Source organism: Myotis davidii, unplaced genomic scaffold (assembly GCF_000327345.1).
Source record: "Myotis davidii unplaced genomic scaffold, ASM32734v1 scaffold590, whole genome shotgun sequence".
Taxonomy (NCBI): Eukaryota; Metazoa; Chordata; class Mammalia; order Chiroptera; family Vespertilionidae; genus Myotis; species Myotis davidii.
The window spans coordinates 506,120-533,860 of NW_006282381.1; the positions used below are offsets into that span (position 1 = coordinate 506,120).

The 27,741-nt window shown below is 53.5% G+C and overlaps 3 protein-coding genes across 3 annotated transcripts in view; 2 read left to right on the forward strand and 1 right to left on the reverse strand.

Moving 5' to 3' along the window:
• Positions 1 to 11,174, forward strand: part of COQ9 (coenzyme Q9) — an 11,375-nt gene extending 201 nt beyond the window's left edge. Inside the window, exons 2-9 of the mRNA XM_015558792.1 lie at positions 2,092 to 2,474; positions 4,095 to 4,230; positions 5,956 to 6,098; positions 6,363 to 6,447; positions 7,829 to 7,933; positions 9,387 to 9,542; positions 9,871 to 9,924; positions 10,521 to 11,174. Of these exons, the coding sequence (XP_015414278.1) occupies positions 2,092 to 2,474; positions 4,095 to 4,230; positions 5,956 to 6,098; positions 6,363 to 6,447; positions 7,829 to 7,933; positions 9,387 to 9,542; positions 9,871 to 9,924; positions 10,521 to 10,556 (1,098 nt within the window). The 3' untranslated portion in view covers positions 10,557 to 11,174. The remainder of the gene's footprint in view (positions 1 to 2,091; positions 2,475 to 4,094; positions 4,231 to 5,955; positions 6,099 to 6,362; positions 6,448 to 7,828; positions 7,934 to 9,386; positions 9,543 to 9,870; positions 9,925 to 10,520) is intronic.
• A 767-nt stretch (positions 11,175 to 11,941) lies between these two features.
• POLR2C (polymerase (RNA) II (DNA directed) polypeptide C, 33kDa) lies at positions 11,942 to 20,056 on the forward strand. The gene is made up of 8 exons (XM_006752870.2): positions 11,942 to 12,154; positions 15,400 to 15,468; positions 15,609 to 15,661; positions 17,906 to 18,034; positions 18,640 to 18,691; positions 18,891 to 19,059; positions 19,206 to 19,280; positions 19,795 to 20,056. The coding sequence occupies exons 1-8, from the start codon at positions 12,019 to 12,021 to the stop codon at positions 19,937 to 19,939; spliced, it is 828 nt and encodes a 275-aa protein (XP_006752933.1). The 5' UTR covers positions 11,942 to 12,018; the 3' UTR covers positions 19,940 to 20,056.
• Positions 20,057 to 20,543: 487 nt separating this feature from the next.
• The window catches only part of DOK4 (docking protein 4), a 15,632-nt gene continuing 8,434 nt past the window's right edge, over positions 20,544 to 27,741 (reverse strand). Inside the window, exons 3-9 of the mRNA XM_006752871.2 lie at positions 24,315 to 24,422; positions 24,066 to 24,180; positions 23,676 to 23,795; positions 23,407 to 23,596; positions 22,355 to 22,493; positions 22,038 to 22,161; positions 20,544 to 21,920 (exon numbers count right to left, since the gene is read on the reverse strand). Coding sequence (XP_006752934.1) covers positions 21,802 to 21,920; positions 22,038 to 22,161; positions 22,355 to 22,493; positions 23,407 to 23,596; positions 23,676 to 23,795; positions 24,066 to 24,180; positions 24,315 to 24,422 — 915 coding nt within the window. The 3' untranslated portion in view covers positions 20,544 to 21,801. The remainder of the gene's footprint in view (positions 21,921 to 22,037; positions 22,162 to 22,354; positions 22,494 to 23,406; positions 23,597 to 23,675; positions 23,796 to 24,065; positions 24,181 to 24,314; positions 24,423 to 27,741) is intronic.

A 27,741-nucleotide genomic window follows, 5' to 3' on the forward strand; every position in this document is an offset into this window, starting at 1 on the left:
GCGGCTGGGGAGCAAGGTGAGGTGAAGGGCACGGGCGCGGGGCCGCTGGCGTCCCGGGATGGAACGGGCCGTCTGGCTGGGCTTCTGCCCCGAATCAACAGATGCGAGGGGCCCAGAGCCGCGGGGCAGGGCCTCTCTCTCCCACTTAATGGGCTTAACGAAGCCCCAGAGAGCGCTGTGGGTGCCCAAGGTCACCCAGCTCGTGGTTGTGGAACTCGGCCCCCGTCTCCTAAGTCCCTTGCGAGGACCCAGGGCCGGGAACACGAGGGACAGAGGTGGAGGCGACCGGAGAGAACACCTTGGCCTCCGTTTCCGGTCAGTCAGCGCCCCCCCCCCCCAACGTCTGCAATTCTGCGATCCCCTTGCACCACCTTGGCCGCTATGTAGTCAGGATTTTTGTTTATACATCCGAGTTCTTAAAAAGACAGGCGTTTACTTAAAAGAGGAAACTTTGTATCGTTGGCATAAGTGGACTAGACCCAATGTGACACATTAACAAAAATATATAGCTAATAACATAATAAACATTCTCCTGCATTTCACCTAGACTCTCCTAAATCACAATGGTTCCTTCAGAACCTCCCTGCCCTTTTCAACGTATTATGGCTAGTCGCTCCCTTTTTTCTATACATACACTAAAACGCTGGTGTTTTCACACCTATCGTGCTGTGTTTTTTAAATCATTTCCCCGAGGGGACTCATAGATTTTTTTTTAAATGATGCCCTTTTGTTGTTTTTATACAAAACTCCAAACGAAATATGTTTAGTAAAAGCAATGCCTGTGACCCTGCAAATCCACTCCTAAGTATTTACAAATCCCAGAGGAAATGAAAGCATTATGTCCACAACAAGGTTTGTACAAGTACGTTCGTAGCAACTTCACTGATAATAGACCCTGAGCCAGCCCAGGTGTCCATCCGCGGGAGAGTGTATCCTCACGGAATATTACTCAGCAGTAAAGAGCAACCTGCTGGTTTACACAAAAAGCATAGCTCAACCTAAAGTGTGTTCCACAAAAGAAGCCACATAAAAATGACATGCTGTACGGCTGTATTTAGGCGAAGTGCTAGGACAGGCAAAACTAGACAGGAAAATTCAGAACTGTGGGTAGGAAACGACTGGGAAGGAGCATGAGGGACCTTGCAGGGAGGTGATCACCTCTAGATGGGGGTTCAGGTTATATAAGTGCATTTGTCAAAATTCAGAATTGGCACGTTTCAGACTTTTGCATTTCATTGTATATAAATAGCTCAATAAAGGAACAGAAGATATTAAACTCTAGTTCAGAGGCATAGTGAAATGTTTAGAGATGAAGAATACTGAGGTCTGCAACAAATGTATCAAAATACAAAATGGATTAAAGGAAGAGTGTGATGGCTACATTTAGAGTATCTGGATGGTGGATATAAGGGCATTCATGCCACAATTCTTTCAACTTGTGTGCAATGTTTTATAATACAATGTTGGGAAAGAAAAAAGTATGAAGTGGTGCTTTCCCAAAAGCCCTTTCCTAATGTGAATGGAGGGGGTGTTGCAATATTGCAGATGAGAAAGCAGGCATCATATAAACACTGGGGGTCAGTACTCAGACCTTCTAATTTCTAGTCCAGTGCTCTAGCCATAATATCTATAATAATAAAAGGGTAATATGCTAATTAAACTGGACGTCATTCCGGACGTCCTTCCTGACGAAGCCGGGCCAGAGGGAAGCCAGCCTGGGTCCGGGTGCCTGCGGGTGGCCCAAGGGAAGCCAGCTGGGTCCCAGGTTCCTGCTAGTGGCCAGAAGGAAGCAGCCCGGGCCAAGGTCCCAGGTGCCTGCTGGCAGCCAGAGGAGGGAAGCCGGAAGCTGGTGCCGGCAGCCAGCAGAAGGAAGACCTATTCTTGCACGAATTTTCGTGCATCGGGCCCCTAAACGTGAAACATTTCCAAGTCACTGTCACTTTTTGTTTCAGCCCCACTCCCATGGAGCAAGTAATAGAGATTATTTTTCTTAATTATTATTCTTAATTTGCCTACTTTAAAGTCACGCCCACAGGGATGAAATGGCTTGCCCATTACCACACAGCTAACAAATGATAGAAACAGGCCTAGAAGCAGGTCTTCTGTTTTCTGGTCAGACTCTTGTCTCCACGTCATGTCTCAAGGTTGCCAATTTACCCTGAATTTTGCCTGAGACCCAACACTTGTATAAGTGGTGCTAGAGGGGACTCTGCCCTCTTGCTCTCCCCATCCCTGTACCACGGTAGGTCTCAAAGGGTCTTCTCTGGTGAGTGTCGCCGACTGACCAGTCCCGCTTCTGTTTCAGTGTCCCGCTGCCAGCCAGCCCTGGCGCCACGCGCCTTCCATGCGTCAGCTCTGCAGCTGAGGGCTTCAGATGAGCAGAAGCACCTACCTCCCCCTGCTTTTTCTCAGCAACATTCTGAGACGCAGGGGGCGGAAGAACCCAGTCCGGAGTCTTCTCGTCCACCCCCCAGGTAGGCACCGGAACCCTGTCGACCCATTTCTGGCCACTGTGCATGCTTCGGTACATCTGTTCTCCTTCCTCTGTCCTCTCTTCTTTCTCACCTTTCATCATTATCAAGACTATCTTTGAAAGGAACCTCCTGTTTTTTAATGAAAATGGTGCCTGTATGTTGTAAAACATCTAAACAATACAAAGAAGTTTGCAGAAATTACTGGAAATCACAGATCCAGAAATAACTCTACCAATGTTTTTGTTACTATCTTTTTTAGATGTTTCTGTAAGCATATTTCATATGTAAACTTACATATATAATAATGGTTAATTACAGCCCTGGCCTCTATGGCTCAGTTGGTTGAAGCGTCATCCTGTGCACTGACGGGTTAAGGGTTCAATTCCGGGTCAGGGCATATAACCAGGCTGCTGGTTCGATCCCTAGTTAGGGTACCTATGGGAGGCTACCAATCAATGTTTCTCTCACACATTGATGTTTCTTTCTCTCTCTCTGTCTACTTTCCTCTCTCTCAAATCAATAAAAACATCCCTGGATAAGGATTTAAAGTAACAGTCATAATGATTAATTATATGTGCTCTTTCAGAATCTGTTTTTTCACTCTATACATTTTAAATGTCTTTTCACGGTCATTATTTTAGTAATTGCATAATATTCCAGCAAATGGTGGTACCAAAGTTTGTTTAACGTATCTTTTATTGATGAATATTTAAATTTCCTTCACTGGTATGAAAAATAATGTGATAAAGTGTGTGATTCTCTCAGCAATGGGAGCACTGAGTCAAAGGACATGCACTTGTAGCATTTTGTTACATATGTGGGGCCAAATTGTCCTCTAGAAACATAATTTCCATTTCCATTAGATATTCTTTTCTATTTATTTATTTATTTTTAATATATTTGATTGATTTTTTACAGAGTGGAAGGGAGTAGGAGAGGGATAGAGTTAGAAACATCGATGAGAGAGAAACATCGATTCAGCTGCCTCCTGAACGCCCTCCACTGGGGATGTGCCCGCAACCCAGGCACATGCCCTTGACCGGAATCGAACCTCGGACCCTCCAGTCCGCAGGCTGACGCTCTATCCGCTGAGCCAAACCAGTTAGGGCAAGATATTTTTTTCTTAATCCTACTGCTGAGAAGTTCCTCTAGCTCTGAAATTAAGTATCCCCAGTCATTATTCTGGTCTCCTGATTAACATACTTTTCATTTCAGTTCAACAAATATTTTTTTAGGATCTACTTTGTGCCAGACGCTGTGGATAATATGACCATTGTTTCAGACCTCATGGCATTACCGTCTGGTGCAAATACAGATAAAGAAACTGTGCTGAGGGCTAGAAACAGGGAATCCTGGGAGCTGCAGGAGCATGTGTCCTATGGCATGACGTCCTCGCTCACTGCTACCGCTCTCAGTGAGCATACGGGAGGGAAGGATGATAGAGGTTTTACTGTGTTGGCACTGCGATACCAGTACACAAACGCAAATGTCCTCCCAACATGTGCTTACTAACTAGTAGCTATGGTTTCTGGTCAGGCTCATTTTGCACTCGAGGCAGCAGGCAGAAGGATGAGGTGTGCAGGGCTCTGTCCCCATGTCTCCCTTGGATTTGGGTCTCAGGTACACAGACCAGGGCGGTGACGAGGAGGAGGACCATGAGAGTGAGGAGCAGCTGCAGCACCGCATCCTGACAGCAGCCCTGGAATTCGTGCCTGCCCATGGGTGGACGGCAGAGGCAATTGCGGAAGGAGCCCAGGTGTGTGTAGGTGAGGGCGGGACAGCCTGACCAAGATCAGCCGGGAGGGAGTTCCATCAGCCAAAGTACAGCCCAGCTTAGAACCCTCGCCCCTGTAGGATTTTCTGGGTCTTTTTTTGCTTGTTTTTTTTTGTGTGTGTGTGTGTGTGTGTTTTTTTGCAGGGGGAGGTTCTTTATTAGTAAGGTGAAACTAGGTTCATTATAAAACTTTTTTACTATAAAAAGAATATAAGATGCAGTTGGTTCTTAGGAGTAAGGTTCTAAAGGCAGCCCGTGTAAAGAATTGCCTATGACAAAAATGACCATATTTCTTTGACTCTAAGATGCCAGTGGTTGTAAGAAGCAGCATTGTTGTATGCATCACTGAAAAAGGTAAATGCCGCCTTTAAACTGTGATGCATCATCAGTTGTACAATTCACATTGATGGTTTAAAATGAAAAACATGTGCATCTTAGACGTGATGAAATATGGTGTTTGAAAACGCCCAAGAAGGCACCACTTGGGAGAACCACACTGTATTTTTCTCAGTGAGCCTAATACATTTGCTCCTGCATCGGAATAGACTGGCAGATTGCCCTCCAAGAGGGCTGTGTACTTCCACCAAAAGAAGCATTCCCCCACTCCCCACAGTGGGAGTTTCTAGTTAATGTTTTTGTTTTGTTCCTTTTTTCTCACTCTGTCTCTGCTGCTGTCAGGGCTCTGCCTCCAGCAGACGCACAGCAGTTGCTGTAGATGGGAGTAGCAGGGATCTTTGTGGCTTTGTTAACTTCTTGACAACTCATTAAGGAAAGCTTTGTTGTTGTTTTTCATTTTTATTCATTGATTTTAGAAGAAGGGAAAGATATTGATATGAGAGGAAAGAGAGAAATCAATTTGTTGTTCCACTTATTGATGCATTCATTGGTTGCTTCTTTTATGTGCCCTGACCAGGGATCGCACCCACAACCCTGGCTTATCAGGGCAATAATTAACCGAGCTACCCAGTCAGGGTCTTGTTATTTTTTGAACAACTAAGTGACTCCATTTCCAAGAGAGAAATTAAGTGAATTGGTAAAGGAAAGGGTTATGAGCATCTTCCCCAGCCCCTTATTATGTTAGTTAGGCCTCCAGGTTACAAGTGTCAGAGTTCCACTCTGACTGGCTCAAGCAAGAAGAAGTGTTTTGGCTCATTTAGTAACAAAAGTCTGGAAGTAGCTTGGGCACAACATTCTTGGGTTGTGGGGCTGGGGACTTTCTCTCCAGCATATCTGCTCCGCGTTCCTCTCTGTGCTCCCAACAGCAGGGATAATGTATGTAACGTGTTTTAAACACCCTGGCTGTACTATCAGTCAGCAGGGATAATGTATGTAACGTGTTTTAAACACCCTGGCTATACTATCAGTCAGCAGGGGCCTCCCATGCAGGACCAGGAGTGGCTCGGCAGCCCCTGTGGAAAGAGCGCCTCGTTCCCATCAGTCCTAGCCAGAGCCCCAAGGCGGTTTCTCCAGGCCTGGGGTTGCTCGCATACGCATCTTTGAGATGGCGCTTTGAACTCCCGTCCAAGTCTGCAGCACGCCAGGGGCTTGATGGAGTGTGGTTAGCTTCACCCACATCTCACGGATGAAGAATGAAGAGTGGGGTGGCCCCCTGAAAACAAAGCTGCTGTTACTAGAAGAGGCACTAGTGGCGAGCGGGCAGCACATGTCCACTACACGTGCCGCCCCCGCTCTGTTCTTCCTCCGTAGTCTCTGGGCCTCTCCAGTGCAGCAGCCAACATGTTCGGGAACGACGGCAGTGAGCTGATCCTGCACTTTGTGACCCAGTGCAACGCTCGGCTCACCCAGGTGCTGGAGGAGGAGCAGAAGCTGGTACAGCTGAGCCAGGCAGAGTAAGTCCTGTGGCGTTGTCGCTCGGGGTGGCAGCTAAGGCTCGAGTGACTCAGGCCCCACCAGCTGTCCCTAGGAGGCCAGTCCACGCAGAGCCAAAAGGGGCATTCAGCAGCCCTGCTGCGTCCAGGGGACTGACACAGGCAGCCGCCTGGCTCGGACAGCTGTCGGCAGGGCAGCGCCTGGAGCCAGCCCGCCTCTCCCCTGTGCTAGCACCGAGCCATGCCTTTGACCCAGAGACGCATGTTTTTTTCTCCCTCTTCCAGGAAGAGGAAGACAGACCAGTTCCTGAGGGACGCAGTGGAGACCAGACTGAGAATGCTGATCCCATACATTGAGCACTGGCCCCGGGTACAGTCCATATCCAGGCCCCCACGCAGCAATGTCTTCAGATGGATAACTGCCAACACCTTTCACACGGAGCACTGGGCACAGTCAGGCCTCAGCTCACTGACCCCACAGGCCCAGGGATGCTCCGGGCATGTGGCAGAGCTAGGTTTCAGATTTGGGCTGGGGGGGGGGGGTGCCAAAGAGAGTAACTCGGAGCCTTCTGTGTCTCGGTCCCTGGAGATGTGAGTGGCCTGGGTGCTGGATCGCGTCCTGGGTGGGGCCTTGGTGGCCCGAGTGTGCCCGCAGGTCCTCAGTGAGTAGGAGTCTATGAAGGAGATGAGAAAAGTCAGCAGAGTGTATTGGCCATGTCGTGCACAGGCCTGTCGTGTTTCAGATCTCAGGGGACTGGCCTTTCAGATTGTCAGTGTGAGGCTTGAGGAGTGGAGTTTTCTTCCACGGGCTTTTCTGCCCTTCTCTGGAGCTTCCTTTTCCTCTTTCAAAGCATGTCACGGGGTGGGCCCTGCTCTCAGTTAAGCAGGTCAAGTTGAAGCACATCAGAGGAACGCAGGGCCATCTGGTGCCCCCATCCAGCTGGGACTCTGTTGAGCACGTCATTTCAGTCAGTCAGTGGACAGACAACGTGAACACCCGGCCGGGTGTGTAGGGAGCACGGCCGAATGGAGCCTGCCTTCTGCCAGACCCGGCGCCTCGACTCGTTCCGCCTCACGGTTCAAGGGATAAAAACGAGTGCGTTAGGCCTGGCTGCCTGCTGGTGCAGCACGTTTCCTCCTGGGCTCCTGCACCGAGAGGACACTTCCCAGCCAATCTAGGACCTCTCTGTCCAAACCCCAGAGGCCCCGGCTGAGGACTTAAGTTGACAAAGTGGCAAGACTTTGTACGGTCAGGAGGTGGTGTCTGCTAGTGGAGGAGTCTGGGTTGTGCCATTGCTTGTATTAGTTGACGGATTAGTTTCAGATAACATATCAACTTGAGTTGAGCAAAAAGTCATGGGGAGGAACTTACTGAGGCTGCAGTGGGACAAGAGGAGGAACGTGACCTAGAATTTGGACCTAGACACCACCCCCAGATTCCCTTCCTATCTCTGCTGCTTCCTCCATGTGACCTCCTCATCCTCACTCTCAGTGCTCAGAGAGACAGGCCAGACCCTCTGCTGTCTGCATTCCCAAGTCCACGTGCTGGGGATTGAGGATCTGATTGGGCCAGGACGGGAGGATGGGCCCTGGGCCCCATCGACTGTGGCCAGGGTTAGCCGCCGGGGTGTGGGAGGTGGGTCTCAGAGGCGAGCTGGGCAAGCCCCTCATGTAGGTCAGTGGAGAGGAGGCACCAGCCACCCAGGCGCGGTTGTCCCCTGTGAGCTGTACCTTCCCCGTCCTCCCCGCAGGCCCTCAGCATCCTCATGCTCCCTCACAACATCCCGGCCAGCCTGAGCCTGCTCACCAGCATGGTGGACGACATGTGGCATTACGCTGGGGACCAGTCCACTGACGTGAGTGCTTCTGCAGGCCCGCAGGGTGCCGGGAAAGCTTGGGTTGAGCGTTTCTTCAACAAGTTTGTGAAATTCCTTTGATCACAAATCCCTTCAGGGGCCTGCAGTGCCATGCCCATCCTGGTAAGGAGAGGCTGAGGTGTGAGGGAGGGCCTGCTACCAGCCACAGTGGGATCTAGGTCATCCCCATGACAGGAACCAATACTCCAGTTGCAAACCAGTGGTGCTTCCTCCCAACCTTGTGAGTGGGCTGCTATTTATAATGCTCCCCCCCTCGCCCCCCGTCTCCTAAAATTTATATTCTGCAGCAGAATTTCTCAGTGTGACTTTCATGAGACTGATTTTTTTTTTTAATGCCATGGAGACACCATTGCTTTAAAAGGAAACTCCCACCCCCAGCCCATCTTGGCCTGCTTTGCTAAGAAATCAATAAGCCTTTAAACAGGCACCAGGAAAGAATGTGACTTGTGAATGCTATTATATTTCTGTAAGGAAGTTTTTAAAATGTATACCTTTATAAAAAGAAATTAATATCCAGGCTGGGGAGGCAAAGAGATGTCCCTCCCTCTCCCCCCCCAACCCCCGGCTCTAACATAGTGCTTTAATAAACTCTCCCCTGCGGGAATATACCAGCAACAGAGATGGTAGCGAAATGAAATTAGAAAGCAAAGAAATTAAAGGAATAAAACACGACGCAGCTGAGCCAGTGCTCTGAAGAGCAGTTTCCCCGAACAGTCGGCGTCGCTAAAGGACTTGCCTCTCAGCGTTTCCTCGCTGTTCTCATCGGTCCGTGATGCTCAGCCGTCACTTGCCGTGGAACACACTACAGTTTGCTCATAACTGGCTGACCACAGAGCCTCCCCGCACTTAGATGTCCTAAGGCTTAGTCTTTTCTCCTGCAGTTCCAAAAGGACCAGATGTAGCAAAGTCCCCTGCATGCTTAGTAAACTCCAGCCTCCTGGCACTTCGGTCCCCCTGACTGAACGCTAAGAGGTTGGGCCCGGGGGCTTGCTTTTTTTAAAACATTTTTTTAAACTCTCATCTGAGGATATGTGTTTATTGATTTTTAGAGAGAGAGAGAGACATGGATGTGAGAAAGAAACGTGGATCAGTTGCCTCCTGTATGCTCCCCAACCCAGGAATCGAACCCACAGCCTAGGTATGTGCCTGACTGGGAATTGAACCCACAACCTTTTAGTGCATGGGACGACGCTCCAACCAACTGAGCCATCGGCCAGGTTGGGAGCTTGCGTCTTTAATTTCCCAGATCATCCTGATGTACAGCCATGTGGTGGAACAATAGTGTTGTCCAGAGAGCCATATGTATCTGTGAGGGAAAGAAGAAATCAGGAGGAAGCCCATGCGTACTTGTGGCTTTGGGCAGAAACCACCCCCAATTGCCCCGCCCGCAGCAGTAGCGGTGACCCATCTGCCTGGGTGGTTTTCTTTGCAGTTCAACTGGTACACCCGCCGGGCTGTGCTGGCTGCTATCTACAACACAACCGAGCTGGTGATGATGCAGGACTCCTCCCCCGACTTCGAGGACACTTGGCGCTTCTTGGAAAACCGGATTAACGATGCAATGAACATGGGCCACACTGCCAATCAGGTAGTGGGGCTAGCCATTCGGGAAGCCGCCTCACCAGGCACCCCCTCCTCCTCGGGTCACAGCTGGGGACTGCCTTTCTCTAGCTCCCCTGTGGCCTCAGCTGACAGTCCTGAGGGCCTTCCCTGGGAGCTGGGCTGGTTCTTCCTCATAGCAGGCTCTCCAAGAGCCACACTTGGCCCATTTGCAGCTGTGTTGTCTGTAGGCTCTTCCTCCAGTACACAGCCCTCTTGACTCACCTGTTGGGACCAGTAGGCCTGCTGGTTTGTCCTACCTGTCTCACCTTGGCTTGTGGTGGGGGCTAAGAGAACCTGACTCTGACTCCTTCTAGGTGAAGTCCACTGGAGAGGCACTGGTGCAAGGACTCATGGGTGCAGCAGTGACGGTGGGTACTTCCCTGCTCATCCCTGCTCTCCCCCATCCCACTCTGGCCCTGTGCTGCTTATTTAATGTATCCCTGACCCCAAGTAGTTTTGTAGCCTTAAGCTGGAAAGCTTAAGTAATGAGACTGGCAGCGGTACAGTCCAACTCTCTTCATTCCAAATACAGTGGGGCCTTGACTTACGAGTGTCCCGACTAACGAGTTTTTCGAGATACGAGCCGTCTCTCAGCCGATTTTTTGCTTTGAGTTGCGAGCTAAAATTCGGGTTACAGCCAGCTTCAGATACCCCACCGCTAGTTGGCGCAGCGAACATCACAGTGAACGCCACAACATCAGCCCAGCATCACGTGACTCACTCATTCACTTTTTGATTTGACATACGAGTAACTTGAGTTACGAGCTCTATCACGGAACGAATTAAACTCATAAATCAAGGCCTTACTGTATCCCACCTCTTTATTTTCTACTGGCTGACTCCCTGGACCCCAGGACATCAGATCACAGCCACATGTGCTGCTTTGAAAATCCTGACCTCTCCCATTGAAGTCCTGGGGCGGGGCAAGGCCTTAGCACTCTCTCTGTTTCCACCCCTTTCTCAGCTCAAGAACCTGACAGGTCTGAACCAGCGCCGGTGAGCAAGAAGGGGTATAAGCTAGCGTGCCCAGAAGAAAAGCTGCGGATATACTTAAAGGCCATTGAACAGTATGACGTGCCAGCACAGGACAGGACACTGAGTCACCACCACAGCCACCTGGAAGCCACAGGGCACTTGATGATACAGTTGTAGCCCGGGAGTGGGCCACTTCCTCAGTTCCTAGTACCAAGCCCAGCTTCCTGATGTCTTTTTGTAGTTGTGTGATTGACAACTGAGGCTCTCATCCAGCGTTCAAGCCACAGAAACCAGCACGGCCTGTCTCACAGGCACCTTGGTCACATCTTAACCTTCCCAGAATGCTCTCTGGGACTCCCAGGTCAGAGTCAGGGTCTCAAGCTACCCCTGTGGCAGCTGATCCACAGCACAACACAGCACAGGCACGTGCACCCAGCAGTGTCCCTTGCGGCCTTTTTCCTCTCCAGCAGCCTGCGATACTGCAGCTGGGACCCCCCTCCCCAGAAAGCTGCCACATGACACAGGTGCCTGCTGGACAGTGGTTCACAGCCCGGCCCGGGGTGTGATCTCAGGCCAGGTGCGTGCAGGCTTATTAGTGAACTTAGACTCTGTAAAAATAATAATAAATATGTTTGAATCCATCTACTGTTGTGTAGTTAGTTTCCATCCAGACCGTGGCAGGTATCCAAGAGCCCAGAGAGAGACAGCAGTGTGTGGGAAGGGTTTGAGGCTGAGTTCTGGGCCTGGTGCTGCCTAACAGTATGACAGCTCTGCATCTCTGGGCCCAGGCTTCCCATCAGTAAAATGGGCGCGACAGGGGCCTTTCCTCTCACCGTTAGCTCCTGTGGCTGCGCTTGTCTATTGCTAACCATTTCAGTGATCCAGTTCAGCTTTAATAATTTTCCTGGCCTCCACTGGCTGGGCTCCTTTTGCAAGTCTGGTTAACTCTTGTATTGGCCAGCTCAGGCTGCGGGTGGGAAGGGAAAGGGTATATACCTACCATTCAAGTATAGTTGGTTAAAGTACACTTTTGTTTTTCCATAAATGTACCAACTTCATTCTTTTAAAAGACATAGTATTCCTGTGTGTGTATATTTCACCAGGCCCCTCAATGGACAATTACTTTTCTTTTTTGATGTTACAAACTGCTGCAGTGATCATCCCTGTAAATGTATCTTTGCTTAAAACTTTAAGCATTTCTGCAGTATGAATTCCTGGAAGCGTTATTGTTCAGTCAAGGGTGTATGCGTGCTTTGCCAAATCATCCTAGATTTGGCAAATCACCAACTGGTGCATTGGAACCAGGTGGCGGGATAGAAACCACGAGCCCGGAGCAGTCCCGGCCTCCGAGCAGTAGGCGGTGCTGTGGGCGCGTCTCCGAGGAAGCGGTGGGGGCCGCGCTGACCGACTTCCGGTACCTTCCTGTGACTTCCGGTGCGGGGGCGCTGCAGGGTTGACGCCGGCGGCCCGCCGGGCGGCGGAGCGCGATGCCGTACGCCAACCAGCCCACCGTGCGGATCACGGAGCTCACCGACGAGAACGTCAAGTTCATCGTCGAGAATACGGACCTAGCGGTGGCCAATTCTCTCCGGAGGGTCTTCATCGGCGAGGTGCCCATAATAGGTAAGCGACCCCCGCTTCCCAGAGTCACCCCCACCCTTCGGTCCCCCGACCACACGCCCTGGGGCTTCTGCCTGCAGCCCTGGTTTGGGGGAGGCGCGGGGAGGAGGGGAGGGAGTGTCGCTGAGAAAGCAGCGATGCTGGAGGCTGGATCGGACCCTGAGCCCTTGCCTCTGGCCACCTCCCTGGCCCCCAGGGGCCACTTACACTCGGGTCCACGCGCAGTTTGCATTGGTGAGGAGCGTGGGTGCCGGAGTCTGCGAACTGGGGTTCGAATACTGTGTTCATTTACCGCGTGTGTAAAACGGGGCATGTTTTGAAACTGGGCGGTCCATTTCTCCGTAACGGTGGGACGCTATTAGTACCTGCCATGGCAGGGATGAAGGAAGGCCATCGCTATTCAGTGCCTAACGTTTGGGGAGTGTTCAGTGCTGCTAGATGTCTTTTTTGTTGTTGTTAATCCTCACCCGAGGATATTTTTTCCAGTGATTTTTAGAGAGAGTGGAAGGGAGGGTGGAGAGAGAGAGAAACAGCGATTGGTTGCCTCCCGCACGCAGCCCAACCAGGGCCAGGGATTGAAACTGCAACCCAGGTATGTGCCCTTGACCCGGAATCGAACCTGAGACCCTCCAGTGCACAGGCCGGCGCCCTAACCACAGAGCCACGCTGACCAGGGCTGCTAGGTGTCTTTTTCGGAATCTGTTTCTTCAGCTGCATTTATGGAACCTATAAGTGCCAGGCAGTGGCTGGGCACTGGGAATGCGGAGCTAGCTGTATTAGTGCAGGGTTCTAGCCTTCATAGAGCCCACAGTGAAGGTGCAGGGGAAAGATGAGCCCACAGGCAACATGAATGCAGGGTAGCCTTGGACCAGTACTGGGAGAAGCCGAGCCCCAGTGCTGTTGGCTTAGAGGAGGGAGGATCTGTTTTTGCTCTGGTTCCAGCCACAATGCTCTAGGTATCTTGCAAATTTGCACACATACTACCAATATTTTCTGAGTGTCAGCTTAGAGAGTTTAGGAAAAGGAAATGGAAGACAGCTGCTGCATCAGGTGTGCCTGCTCCTAAGGAAATAAGCAGGCCAACTGGGTAAATGGGAGGACGTGGTAGTTGATCCTCCCCACCATTCCCCCCGCCCCACCTCAACTCAGAGCTTGGTATGCTGGTCCTCTGCCTAATCACTCATGTCTCTGGGCCCCGGTTTCATCAGGAGTAAAATGAGGGAGTTGCACTGTATGGTGCAGCCCTGACGTTCCAAATCTAAATGCCACTTTTCCCACAAATTCAGTTCCGCAAATAAGTGAGAACCTGCTGTGTTCCAGGCTAGAGCTAGGAATTACAAAAGTTAAGGTATCTAAAGACCCTGCCCTAAGGGATTTTCAGAGCGTGAGGTAGAGATAAGACACGCATAAATACACACAAGGCACAGTATGACAAGGGCCTTAAGAGAAATCTGGGCAGAATTTTAGGGAGGAGCTTACAGGGAGGGTGAACCACTTCCAGCATGGCCAGGGGTGAACTGAGGACGGGCGGTGAGGATTAAAGAAGCAGACAAAATACAGTTGGGGCCAGGTAGGATCACTGTGCCTGGATGAGGAAACAGTGACCCAGCCTGTAAGCCGAAGCTTTATTTTATAGTCAGATCACACAAAGCAAAGCAAGGGAGTGGTCAACATGTTTGCAGGACTTTCAAATCTATTTTGTCCCTCAAGCCTTGTTTTGGCAGCACTTGCTGCACCTCCCACAGCCCATTAGCTACCTAGGAACAAGGGAGGACTATGAGGTCAAGTTTAATTGTGCCAGGAGGGCTCTGCCCTCCAAGCTGGGACTTGTATGTGGCTCTGCCACAGGTCAGTCCGAGGCTTGACCCCATAGCCGCTCCCTACAGGAGGGAGTGATCATGTCTGTATCATGGCGGCTCAGAGGATTTTAACCTTCACTGGAGAGGGCAAGGGCATGGCAGAGGGAGGTGTGGTGTACAGGGGCAGAGACAGGAAAGGTTGGCTTGTCCTTGTTTGACCTGGGGTGAGGGAAGGAAGCAGTAGGAAGCGTGGAACAAAGCAGGTGGGGCCTGGCTGTGTCTGGGCCTCCTCCGACCTCCATTTCCAGTTGTTTATACCTCTTATTTGACAGGTGGGTTCCAATGCCATTTGCTCTACAAATTTGTTTACATGCAGATGTGAATGAATGAGTGAATGTGCTTAAGTCAATCAAATGTGTGTGAGCATACAGTCCTTCCTCTCCTGCTAGCTCATTGCTGGTGGGGACTGGGTTTTATACTGAGTATGCCTTGCCCATTGAAGGAATTCCGTCAACATTGGTTGATTGAGTAGTAATATCTATCTATATATATAAAAGCCTAGCCGAGACCGGTTTGGCTCAGTGGATAGAGCGTCGGCCTGCGGACTGAGGGGTCCTGGGTTCGATTCCGGTCAGGGGCGTGTGCCTTGGTTGCGGGCACATCCCTAGTGGGGAGTGTGCAGGAGGCAGCTGGTTGATGTTTCTCTCTCATTGATGTTTCTGGCTCTCTGTCTCTCTCCTTTCCTCTCTGTAAAAACTCAATAAAATATATTTTTAAAAAAAGCCTAAGTGACTGGTCGACCAGTCGCTTTGACAACACACTGACCACCAGGGGGCAGATGCTCAACACAGGAGCTGCCCCCTCCTGGTCAGTGCGCTCCCACAGCTGGCCAACCTCTCGTGGTACCCATTGCCCTGAGGGACCCCACCCATGCACGAATTTGTGCACCGAGCCCCTAGTAGTATTAATAAAGGGTAATCTGGTCAGTATTCCCTAAAATGAGATATGGGCTAGATGTCTGTGTTACAGTGTTACCTCGGAGGCTTTCCCTAGGATTTAAGTACCCAAATAGTTTGTGTTCTTGGAGTTCATGTTGGCATGAGTAGCAGACATACGTGCTTCTCACAGGAATATTCAGCTCAAAGAAACATGTTCCCACTCCTGTACTGTTCGTTAGGTCGTTGTTTTTCTCTGTGGTACAGGGACCCGGCATTAACCCCTCCTGGGCAGGGAAGGGGGGTGTGGTGTGTGGCGTTTTGGTGGTTCTGGTTAAAATGCAGGTTCCTGGACCCTGTCCCTGAGCTGTGTGAATCGGTCTGGCGGCCTGGCCCAGGCTCTGCTCCGTACATGCCTCAGGTGGTTCCTACATCTTGAGAACCACGGCTATGCTGGTAAGTCTTGAGGTGAGTTTGGAGGCTAAGCTGCGTGTCTGCTTCCTTCACGTTTTAGCCATTGACTGGGTTCAGATTGACGCCAATTCCTCAGTCCTTCACGACGAGTTCATCGCTCACAGGCTTGGTGAGTGCCCTTTGGGATGGTGAAAGGGTGGGGGCTGTGTCAGGTGTCAGAGAGGAAGCCTCCTCGCTGCCAAGGGGACTGCTAGGTTCTCCTTTTGGCTTGGCTGCTTGGCCTTCAGAGTGCTTCTCTGTGTCTTCCAGGGTTAATCCCCCTCACCAGCGATGACATTGTGGACAAGCTGCAGTACTCCCGGGTATGCTGGGGGATTGGGTGGCCAGGGAGGCGGGGGCCTTCCGTTCTCAGAAGGATTTTTCTGACATCTTGCTTCTAGCTTTTAGAAAGACAATATGGAGATGTTGTCTAGAGCCCACGGCAGGCCTTGGTCCTTGGTTCTGATGGGCCTCAGGTTGATTAGACTCACAGGGCATCAGTCACACAAGAGCGGGGATACACTAGAATGCCCATGTATACAAGCGGGGGCTGGTCCCTTTCAGTCTGATCGGTTCTGGTTCTGCTTTCCAGGACATCTCTTCCCAGTGACGGGGGCCTAGGAGGTTAAAGGGAGTCAGCAGAAGGTTGGGGAGCATGGAGGACAGGAGAGGGAGTGAGACCTGTCCACAGAGCAGCACCCAGAGACCGGAGTGCTGGTGGCTGCCAGATTTGTGACTCACCCAGTAGGTGATGCTAGTAAACTTGGCTCCCTTCCTCCAGCGAGAGAACGGGACAGGATAGGGTTACCTGCATCCCTCCACCAGGACTGCGTTAGGTAATAGCTTGAGACTATTCCCTTTTGGTGGCTTTGGGCCCATCTGCTGATTCCCAAGGGCATGTCATTTTTGTGGTGGCTAATTTGATATGTCCTATGAATACAAAGGTATATATGTATATAAAATTCTTTAAAGAAATATTCAGGCAAAATGTGCAGTTAATATAACAGATACTATGCTCTCATTTTGTCACATTTTTAACATTTTGCCATATTTGCTTCACATCTTCAGATTTTTGTTTTTAAGAAATAAAATATCAGATATTGCTGGGACAGGTGTGCAGCGTGTCAGCTGAAGAGGCATTTGGCAGTATCTCATATAAAGATAGGCATGCCCTATGGCCTAGCCATGCCTTCCATTAGTTTGTTAATATATTTTTATCTATTTCAGAGAGGAAGAGAGATTGAAACGATCAGAATCATTGATCGGCTGCCTCCTGCACACCCCCTACTGGGGATCAAGCCCACAACCCAGGCACGTGCCCTGAGTGGGAATCGAACTATGACCTGGTTCATGGATCGATGCTCACCAACTGAGCCACACCGGCTGGGCCAGTGATGGCGAACCTTTTGAGCTCAGCGTGTCAGCATTTTGAAAAACCCTAACTTAACTCTGGTGCCGTGTCACATAGAGAAATTTTTTGAAATTTGCAACCATAGTAAAACAAAGACATATTTTTGATATTTATTTTATATATTTAAATGCCATTTAACAAAGAAAAATAAACCAAAAAAATGAGTTTGCATGTCACCTCTGACACGCGTGTCATAGGTTTGCCATCACTGGGCTGGGCTATTAAATTTTCTCTAGTGTTATATTTACTGAAAGATGGAATGGTCCTTTTTTTTTTTTTTTTTTTTTTTTTGTTTCTAGAAGATTCTTGAGTAACCTTATAACTGTTGTTTTGAACTCTATATCCAGTAGTTTGCTTTCTCCCATTTCTTTCATTTGTGACATGTTTCTTTGTCTCGAGCGTCGACCCAGGAACCGGGAGGTCACCGGTTTGATTCCCGGTCAGGGCATGTGCCTGGTTTTGGGCTCGATCCCCAGTGGGGGGTGTGCGGGAGGCAGCTGATCGGTGATTCTCTCTCTCATCATTGATGTTTCTATCTCGCTCTCCCTCTCCCTTCCTCTCTGAAATCAATAAAAATACATTAAAAAAAAAATTTCCATCTACTTTTGACCTTTGTTGCTAATTGTTAATATTTTGCTACATTTGCTTTATTTTACACATGTATGTGTATATATGTGTGTGTATGTATGCACATATATATGTATATATATAAAACTTTATATATATATGTAAAGTTTTTTTGTTTTGTTTTAAGAAAAGGTCAGTAGCCTAGAATTTGAAAGGTACTTCTTCCTAGTTCCCTTTATTTTAAATGACTCTATTCCCGAGCTAGTCCACCTAGGCCATGGAGGCCGAGCTAGAGGATCGCTGCTGTTCTCTGGGAAGGACACGCTCAGGGCCAGGCTGAGCTGTGAACAGTGCGTGTCCCAGAGGCAGCCCGGCAGCTGACGGGTGTGGAAGGAACATTCGGCACACACGGTTGTCTCTAACCTGGGAAGTGCCTGTAGTGGAGAAGGTTACCAGATTGACAGCTCCCAAGGGTCTGGAGACTGGTCAGCCCTTTTTTAGATGAAGAAACAGTAGGAACTGGGGATGGCAAGCAGGGAGCTCAGGATCCGCCCTCCCCACACTCACGCCTGCTCTCTCCCTGCCTCAGGACTGCACGTGCGAGGAGTTCTGCCCCGAGTGCTCGGTGGAGTTCACTCTCGACGTGCGGTGCAATGAAGACCAGACTCGTCACGTCACGTCTCGAGATCTCATCTCCAACAGCCCCCGGGTCATTCCCGTCAGTGTCAGAGGACAGCCCTGCCCAGGCCCTTTGCTCTTCTCCTTCTGCCTCTGCATGGGCCGGACTGGGGTGGGGGGGTTCGCCTAAGGCACCACCTTGCCCTGGGTTACCCCTGATGCCTGGACATGCTCATTATGGGCTCCTGGGGTGGGCGGACATGGTTGGTGCTGTGTGCCCTCTGTCGCCCAGGCCCCTTTAAAAGGCCACGGTATAGCCTTAGCTGGTTTGGCTCAGTGGATAGAGTGTCGGCCTGTGGACTGAAGGGTCCTGGGTTCGATTCCAGTCAAGGGCACATGGCCGGGTTCGATCCCCAGTAGGGGGCATGCAGGAGGCAGCCAGTCAATGATTCTCTCTCTCCCTTCCTCTCAGATCAGTTTTAAAATAAATTTAAAAAAGGGCACGGTACTGTTTTGACAGAGGACTGTCACAAAGCCGTGAAGCAGGGGTTGGAGTACAGGCACCAGCACAGATTGGTCCTAGTAGGCACTCCTGGACATCCTGCCCCTGGTTGGCAGGTTGCGATCTGGACGTGCTGGGAGGTACTTGCCAGAAGAGACTGGGAGACGAGCGGCTAATAAATGTCTCTGTTTGGGCTCCGGCAGGTGACATCCCGGAACCGAGATAATGACCCCAATGACTACGTGGACCAGGACGGTAAGGGGCTGGCGTGAGTGTGCAGATGGCTACCCGACCTGTTGGTTGGCAGAGACCAGACAGCCTCGCGCTGCCTGGTCACCTCAGCTGGCCTTTGGCCTGTTTTTCCAGATGTGTGTGGCCCTCAGGGGCGCTCCAGATCGATGTGGGGGGACCGTGCCTCTGTGGCCCCCGCACCGACTCCCACCTCTCTCCACAGACATCCTCATCGTCAAGCTGCGGAAGGGCCAGGAGCTGAGGCTCCGCGCCTACGCCAAGAAGGGCTTTGGCAAGGAACACGCCAAGTGGAACCCGACTGCAGGGGTGGCTTTTGAATATGACCCCGACAATGCCCTGAGGCACACAGTGTACCCCAAGCCGGAGGAGTGGTAGGTTCCCGCTGGGGATGAAGGTGGGCGGTTAGAGGGGGTGGGGTAGGGTGGACATGGCTCCTAGTGACCCAGATGGGCAGACTATGGGCACAGGTGCCCGGAAGTAGCAGTAAAACCGGGTGCTGACCTGTGTTTGATCTCAGGCCAAAGAGCGAGTACTCAGAGCTGGATGAAGATGAGTCCCAGGCTCCGTACGACCCCAACGGCAAGCCGGAGAGGTAAGCGCCTGGGCCAGACGGACGGTGAGGTGTGTAGGAAGGTACAGTTTGGTGCAGGCTCTGAGCGCGGGTGACCCCTTCCCTCATGTCCCAGCTGAAGACTGCTGAGCCCAAGATGGGTGCGTCCCCCTGTAGTCACTGAAAAAGAGGGGCCTCCAGTTATCCAAGCGCTTCCTGTTCTGGTTTGCAGCATCCAAAGATGGGGTCAGATCAGGGCCAGAAACTGACCAGCCTTCCAGTAAGGAACAGAGACCTGGCCCGGGCAACCCGCTCGTTCATTTTCCACTTTCTTCTCAGTGCGGGACGTCCATACAGAGGTGCTTGGGGGGTTTCACAGCATCTTTGTGAGGTGACTGTAGCCTCTTTGAGATCCTGTAAAAAGCACTGTTTGTAAGAGGATGGAGGTCAACCTCGGGGCAAGGTTGAGTTCCTGGTGGGAAAGGAGTTAAGCAAGACTCAGGAGGGAAAGGCTACCGGCCCCTTGGGCGGCTCTCACTGGACTCGCGCCTCTCAGGTTTTACTACAACGTGGAGTCCTGTGGCTCTCTGCGCCCAGAAACCATCGTCCTCTCAGCCCTCTCTGGGTTGAAGAAGAAGCTGAGTGACTTGCAGACCCAGCTGAGCCACGAGATCCAGAGTGACGTCCTCACCATAAATTAGCCGCAGCTCATCCGCCTGAGCGGAAAAGGATCCGAGCAGCAGCTGTGTGCAGGTCTCCTGAGACCCTCCTCGCCCCTGAAGTCCCGGCAGCTGTACTTACCTCCTTGGCAAGCCCCCTGGTCTGCTTGTAGAGGTGGTACTGCTTCCCTGCTGAAAACCACTGCGCTAGACCCTCCTCCTTTGGTCATTTCAGCTCTTGGCTTACTTTCTGTGTGAAAGTTAGCATTTCCCAGTTGTACCTTAGGTTTCCGCTGTTAGGATTGAGTGTTCGAAGTCTCATCCAGGCCGCCTACAAACCCAGCCCCTGCCTGCCCATGGTCAGCCTACACTTCGCTCAAATTCCCAAGTGTCTTTAGACCCTGGCTGCACCTCCCCACCCCACCCTAAATAAACCCTGTATTTCATTCTCTCCCCATCAGTTATGACTTCACTGCCAATGATCTGCTTAATTAGCCTGGGGTGGGGAGGGGAGGGGAGAGGGTGGGGTGGGAAAGGGCCTTAATGAAGGTCTGGCCTTGACCCCTTAGTCCTGTTGGGAGGAACATACGCAAAGCAGTTAATTAGGCAGCCTGGCGGGAGGCATGGGAGAAAACCGGAGATACAGTGCAGAGAGGAAGGGATATTTATTAACAGTGGAGTTTTTATTTTTGGCAATAAAGAGCACAACATAATCTCCTTCATGCGTCATCGTGCTGCTCGCTGAGCCAGCAGCTCCCCCCTCCAAGGCCTCAGCGGGCTCTCCTGCAGGCCTGTGCCTCTGGTGGTCGCTCCCTGCTCCGTTCAGAGCTGAGCTGGCTGTGGCCACCCCCTTGGCTCCAGGGCTCTGCTGGAGGGGCCTCCTGCCACGACTTGAACAGTGGTTATTTACATCAGGGTAACAAGGTCTGTTCCCACAAATCAGAACCCTAAGTATTTAAAAAAAACACAACACACATAACCGAAGGTTTGATGTGGATAGAAAGATAGCCCTTCTGCCCAGCAGTCAATACATACCAGCACTAGAAAGTCAATTGCTTTAATTGCATCTCAGCAGGGAGCCTCAGCACCATGTGGGGAGGAAGTGGAAGGGCTGGTTTCTGAGTCCTTTCTGGCCAGAGGGCGGCCAGACCAGAGAGGGGCCTCCTCTCTCCGCAGCGGCACTGCCGGCCCAGGTCAGTGAGGGGGGGCCGCAGGGCAGCTCCCCACTGCAGTCCTGCGGGCCCTCCCTCTTGGCCTGGCCGCCTCCCCGGGCTGAGGTCACCAGCACTCCTGCCCACAGGGATCTTCTCAGCCAACAAAGCAGGGAGGAGCCTGGGCAGAAGTTTTCTTTTTCAAACCAGCGTTTCACCTGAGGTGTCAACCAGATGTCAGCAGGTGGCACCGCATGAGTTCGGATCCTTCCTGTGCCACCGGGCCCAGAGGAACTGAGAAGCCACTTGCTGTCTTAGCCCTTGGCTCCTGGGAGAAGCCCTGGCAGCACCGGCCTTGAGTTCTGATTGTCTGCCTCCGGCCCTGGCAGCTCAGGCGAGTCCTGGCAGCGGGAGGGCTGTGCCACGGAGGACATTCAGAACCAGCCTTGGTGGCCTGGTCATGGGATTCAAAACTGTATGTGGTGGCAGGGAGGGACGGGGAATCTCGTTAATACAGGATATGTCATAAGCCGTATATATTAAAATCATGAACAGTAAATAGTCCCACGGTAGCTCCAGCCCCTCGCACATGCTCAGGCAGTGTGGCCAGCCCTCTGCCTTGGTCCAGCCTCCCCCGTGGGGGCAAGGAAGGGAGAGCGGCTCCCTTTCCCCAGGCGCTTGGCCAGTAGCCCCCTGAGGCTGTCAGTGCGCAGCGGGCAGCCCCGCAGTCATGGGTGCACGCCAGCCCGGCTGTCACTGGGCGGGGGTCCTGGCCTCGCTGCTGTCCCCCTGGCTGGGCTTTGGCTTTAGCAGGATGAATCTGTCCAGGAGGTCCGTTTCCGAGCTGGCCTGGGCTGCCCCGTGCCCCTCACCTGTGGACACAGAGGCAGGCTCAGGACTCGGGTCCAGGTGGGAAGGTCCCTGCCCAGAAGGCCTCGTCTCCCACGGAGGCTCGCGGCAGGTGGCCGAGGGGCGCTGCAGGGACTCACCGCCATAGCTGGAGGCCTCGGTGATGTTCTGGGAGCCCGTGATGTGGTGCCAGTAGGCACTGCGGGGCAGCATGGTCGTGGGCGTGCAGGGGTAGGAGTAATGTTCCGTGCCCTTGTTCAGCAGCTGTGGGCCAGAAAAGGGGGTCCCTCCCATTAGCCCTGGGGGCAGTGGCTGGCCCTCAAGCAGCCAGCCCAAGACCCTGCCTGCCTCTCCTGTGGGCACGCTAAGAGGAGACCCCCCTGGCACACTCCAGGTGCTCGGCCTGCCCGCCCACCAGCCTTCCCCCTACCCTGGGCCGAGACGCCCACTGCCTCACCCTCACATTCTTCTCCATTTCCAGCAGGACCCGCTTGTGCTGCTCGGCGATGGCCAGGGTGGCACTGTGGACCCGCTGGTAAATCTGTTCCCCTTCCTGCGTCTGGAAGGTATACAGCCCTTCCCCAGCGTCACACATCCTGGGGACACAGTGGCATGGAAGGCAAGGTGGTGGGGACCCCCTGGCACCCACACATGTGCTTGGTTGGGCTCCCCTGTCCCTGGGCCCTCTGGGAAACAGGCAGGCTGTCACCCTGGGTCTGACCCGCGGCTCGAACATTCCGAGCGGTTTCGATGCGCCCGGTGGTGGTCTAAATGCTCTACAGCAGGGGTCCTCAAACTGCGGCCCGCGGGCCACATGCAAATACAAATATCGTATTTGTTCCCGTTTTGTTTTTTTACTTCAAAATAAGATGTGCAGTGTGCATAGGAATTTGTTCATAGTTTTTTTTAAAACTATAGTCCGGCCCTCCAACGGTCTGAGGGGCAGTGAATTGGCCCCTGTTTAAAAAGTTTGAGGACCCCTGCTCTACAGGAATGAGCCCATTCATTTTCTCCCCGTCCCCTCTGCTCTGTACGCCATTAGTTTCCTCATTTCTAGGGGTTTTCTCAAACCACTTTGCAGTGAGGAAATGCATACAGAGGGTGAGTAACTTCAAGGTCACACGGAGGATTTCACAGAATTGAAGCCTAGGTACGCTGGCTCCGAGTTCACGCTGTGGAACCCATCCTCTCCACAATCCCATGGAGTTAGGTACTTTCTTGTCCCCTATGTGACAGCCGAGGAAACTGAGGCTCAGGTCCACAACCCCGGGCTGGTGTCAGTGCCAGCATTTGATTTGAGCGCAAAGAGTTTGATTTTGGTAAACTCTCACTTGACCTGCCGGCTGTGAGCCTCAATTTGTTCATCTGTAAAATGGGAATATTATGTTCCCTTTGGGGTGGTTACACCAATAAATAACTTCAGCTCCCAGCCCAGTGCCTGACCCAGAGAGAATGGTGGCCACCGTCATGACCGTGGGGAGACAGGGTTGGGAGGCAAGAGGTTCCTACCGGCCAGCCTCGAAGGTAAAGCGTGTGGTGTCCCGGCCATAGCGGCGCAGTGAGCAGAGGGGCCACGAGACGAGCTTCACGCGGGGGTTGTGTATGTCCCAGAGGTAGATGTTCTCGTGGGTGATCTGCAGCTTGCACTCGCCATACACATCCAGGTTGGGGCAGGGTAACAGGAAGACGTTGAAGCGATCTGGAGGGAGAGGATGAATGGGCCGGGGCTTCCCGGGGGGTGGGTCTCCTGCCCCCTCCTCCCCACCACCAGGCCTCACCTGTCTGTTCACACTGCACCCCTGGGGCCAGGAGGTCCGGCTCTCCCAGACTGATGTCGTTGAGCCGCGACCCCAGACACTCCACAGACAGGGTCTTGTACCACTCCTCCGCCTCCAGCTCTGGAGAAATGGTACCTTGTGAGCTGCAGGCTCAGGGTCCCCGGAGCCCACCCCATCTACTCGGCCTGAGTTAGCCCTCCCTCTGAGGCAGGGAGGCAAGGCCAGTGAATTTGGCCTGTCTCCCCCTCATCCTGGGGGCCTGCTCACTCAAAGGCACCCCAATCCTCATACCAGCCAGAGCCAGCCCTGCTCTGCCTTCTCCAACTGGTCCACTGACGCACGGCCGGCCCAGTGGAGGCTGGAGCGAGGTCTGCAGCCCCAGCGCCTCACCTGAGTCGCAGGTGAAGGTACGGGCCGAGTCGTCGGTGAAGATGATGGCCACCGCCTGCCTCTTGGTCTCCTTGGGGAGCCGTGTGACGCACTTGACGTTACTGATCTCGGTCACCTGGAGCAGCATCCACAAAGGACTCAGCAGATTGGAGCCCCTCTCTCCGCAGCCCCCACCGTTCCGCCACCCCGAGGAGGGTGCTCTTGGACCCACTGCTTACAGGTTAGGGGCGCTAGGGCCCAGCCCCTCACCTTGGGGCAGCCTCGGAGGCACACGGACTTCTCATCCGGGTACTTCTCCAGCCGCTGGGGCCCCTTGCTGGAGGACTTCCGGAACACCAGCCAGCACCTGCGGTAGATCTGAGGGGCAAGACAAGGACCAGGGCTCAGGCTTCCGTTCCCCCCAACATGGCCCTGCAGTGACCCTGCCTGCCACAGGGGGCAGTGCCGCACAGCCGTCCGGGAGGCCCCAGCCCAGGAGAAAAGCTGGGACAGCTGACACCAGCAGGACAGTCATGGGGAGAGTGTGGCCGTCCGTCCGTCCGTCCGTCCGTCCGTCCCCGTCCCCCCCACCCCTCCCACTGAAAAGCAGTTACTTCTTGGCTGGTCCACAGGTGCACTGGGTTTACTGTGAGCTCGGCTCGCAGTGCAGTTGACCTTTGAACCACACAGGTTTGCAGCATGGGGTCCACTTATACGTGGATTTTTTTCCCCAATAAACATACAGCATATGTATCTGTGGTTGGGAATCTGGTGCAGAGGCCCACCTGGAGGCACTGTCCTCGGCCATGTGATGTGAGGGCCTTGGGCATCCGTGGATTTCAGTACCTGCGGGGGCCCTGGAACCAATCTCCCGCCGATACCGAGGGAGAGGAAGAGTCAGGAGACTGTCCTGTGACGTAAGGACCGACGTGTGTTTACGGCGCGCCTCTTATTGGCACGTTTTGGTATTCACGCTCTACACAGCTATTCGGGGTCACTCTTGAGGCCGGTTCTATTATCTCCACTTTGTAGATAAGGAAACGGGCACCAAAAAGTAAAGTAACAGGCTGTCCAGACCCAGGGCCAGAGCTCGGAGCCCACGCACACCAAGCACTGCCCAGGCTCCGGCAGCACCAGCCACAACAGTGGTGTCCCCGGCCAGGGACCAGCCCGCTTCCACCGCCGGCCGAAGCCAGCCTGCACGTCACAGCCCTTGTTCTCGGTGCCGGGCAACACCCCCTCGACTCAAGGAGCTTCCACTCACACACTCTTCATTCTCTGACCAGCCCTGGGTGGAGGGGGCAGGGACAGCTGCCTGTTCCAGCTGGAAAACCGGCGGCTCTCAAGGTAAAGGGACAGCCAGGAACCTGGGGTGACCCGGAGCACAGTGCCTGCCCCATCAAGGGTCCCTCCTTGTCCAAATACTGCCAGTGACCCTGTGCCCAGGGCCAAAGAGCCAGGGAGCAGCAGACCACTCTCCAGGGCTACAGGGCAAACTGGCTCTCAGACAACGTGAGGGGTGGCCCTTGCCACCTGCCTGCTGCACCTCTTCCTTCCATGGCCCCTCCTTCCTGGCTCGGGCTCTCTTACAGCCCAGGGTCTGGCTGGAATGTCCCTCCTCTTTCAGTGGGCACTCCAGCAGCTTGCGGACCCACTCCCCAGAAATCTCTGGTCTCTCACTAGCAAACAGCAGGGAGGCTGAGGGGCCGAGCAGAGCAGAGGAGGTGAGGGGGCCTCCGGGCCAGAGCACCAAGCCCCGCCCCCTCCCCAGCCCTGCTCTGCCACACAGGCGCCAGGCCTTTGGCGGGCAGAGTCCCAGGGTACAGGGCGCCTAGGCAGCCCCCATCCCATGGTCCCGGCTCAGCCCCTGGCCTATCTACCTAAACCACAGCCGGCCTCCTGTGGACAAACACTGTTCTATTCTCAATCCTCACGCACATCCTGGTAGCCTCGTTAACAGAGCTCTGAATGGCCATATGACGGGACCCTGAATGAATGGATGGATGGATGCATGACCCAGATATGCCCTGCCAGGTTGGGCTCCGTGCAGCCTGCAGCGTCAGGGGCAAAAGGCCTGGGGGGCCTGAGCACCCTGGTTGCCTGGTTACAGGGAGACACACACACACACACACACACACACACACACTCACACACACAGCCCCAGGGAGCCACTGCGCTCAAGAGCCCTCCTTCCCCACTTCTCACAGGTCTTTGATCAGTACTTCAGAAAGACTGCACCGCTCAGCCTGGAGGAAGGCCCAGGCAGGGAGGGGGCGCCTGATCCCTTCCAGCCCCTCCCCCTCACCTCTGAGCTGAGACCATAATGGCTGTCCTGAGGGGTGACTGCAGTCCCTTATATCAGTCTGCATAGAGAAGCTCAAATCGCTGAGGGGGTGCGGGTGTGACCCCAGATTGGGCCTAGCCATGTCCCAGCTCCCAACCCCCCTTCCCCTGGCTGTGCCCACCTTGGAGGGTCCCAGTCTACCAGCACAGGTCTGACACAGCCCCGTGGCTGCCTGCCCAGTGGCTTGCCCTCCGAGTGGGCTTTATCCTGAAGGCGCCCCAGCCCAGCTAGTGCCTGGGACCTGCTAGGCCTGGGCCCACAGGGAGGAGGAGCCACACTAGAAACTGGGCCCCTACCCACTCGGCCTTCCCACCTCAGCCTCAGTCTCTCTCTGCGTTCTGTGCTCCAAGTGAGCGCCAGCCCTCTCTCAGGGTAAAGGCAGTGGCTGAGAGCCACGGAGCCCAGGATGGGACACAAACCCAAATCCCAATAAGGCTGCAAACGCCCACCAGCTCAGCTGCTGGACAGACAGACATACCCCCACGCGGCCCTCAGGCAGGAGGGGGATCCCCTCTCCAAGGCCAGCGCTGTTCGGTCCAGGACCCAGGCAGGGGAGCTGGTCTGAAGCCCTGCTCCTCCCCCACCCCACTCAGGCCGGGCCAGGAAGCTGGAGCAGTCTGATCCCACCCCCACCCCATCAAGGCCATGGGCGAGGGAAGAAGGGAGGGACCAGAGGCCCAGGTAAAACACTAGACTTGGGCCACCAGTCACCAGGGTTTCCATCCTACTGGGAAGGGCAGCTGCCAGACCCCTCACTGGGGGGTGGGCGTGGGGTCTCAGAGGAAGAGGGGCAATTCCTGGACAGTCCCACCACGATCATGAAGTTGGTCCCTGCGGTCCCTGCTCATGCCCTCTGAGGGGTCTCCACGGCAGGGCGCGGGAGAGGGCGCACACCCAGGGGGCTTCATCTCCACGGGCCCTCCAAGCCCCAGCTCAGGGCCAAACGCCGAGCACAGACGAGCAACCCGGAGCCACGGGCCCCAAGTTCTCATTCACAAACCACAGCAACATCAGCCTCCGCACCCCTCACACCAACGCGCACCCCCACAACCGGCCCCGTCCTTTTCAAACACTTCTTTCACGGTGAGAGCAACACCCGAAGATGCGTAAATAAATACCCACACACAAACAGCGATGGGAAGCAGCGGCCGGGAGGTACTTAAAAGAAAAGAGGCCAGGAGAGGGGAGGTGGGGGGAGGAAGGGAGGCGGCCGCGAGGAGAGGAGAGGGGACGGGAAGCTGGGCTCAGCGCACGCAGCCCGGCATTTCCAGCAGCCCGGCATTTCCAGCGCGCCCGACCCCGGCCGCTGCCCTGGCGACAACTTCAACAATAGCCAGGAGCTGCCGGCACATC

What these genes read in the sequence shown, in the direction of transcription:
- POLR2C (XM_006752870.2), top strand. Translation starts at nt 12,019, where the DNA reads ATGCCGTACGCCAACCAGCCCACCGTGCGGATCACGGAGCTCACCGAC. An exon ending in GTTCATCGCTCACAGGCTTG is followed by an intron (nt 15,469 to 15,608) that starts GTGAGTGCCCTT and finishes TGTGTCTTCCAG; the next exon opens with GGTTAATCCCCCTCACCAGC. An exon ending in ACAGCCCCCGGGTCATTCCC is followed by an intron (nt 18,035 to 18,639) that starts GTCAGTGTCAGA and finishes GGGCTCCGGCAG; the next exon opens with GTGACATCCCGGAACCGAGA.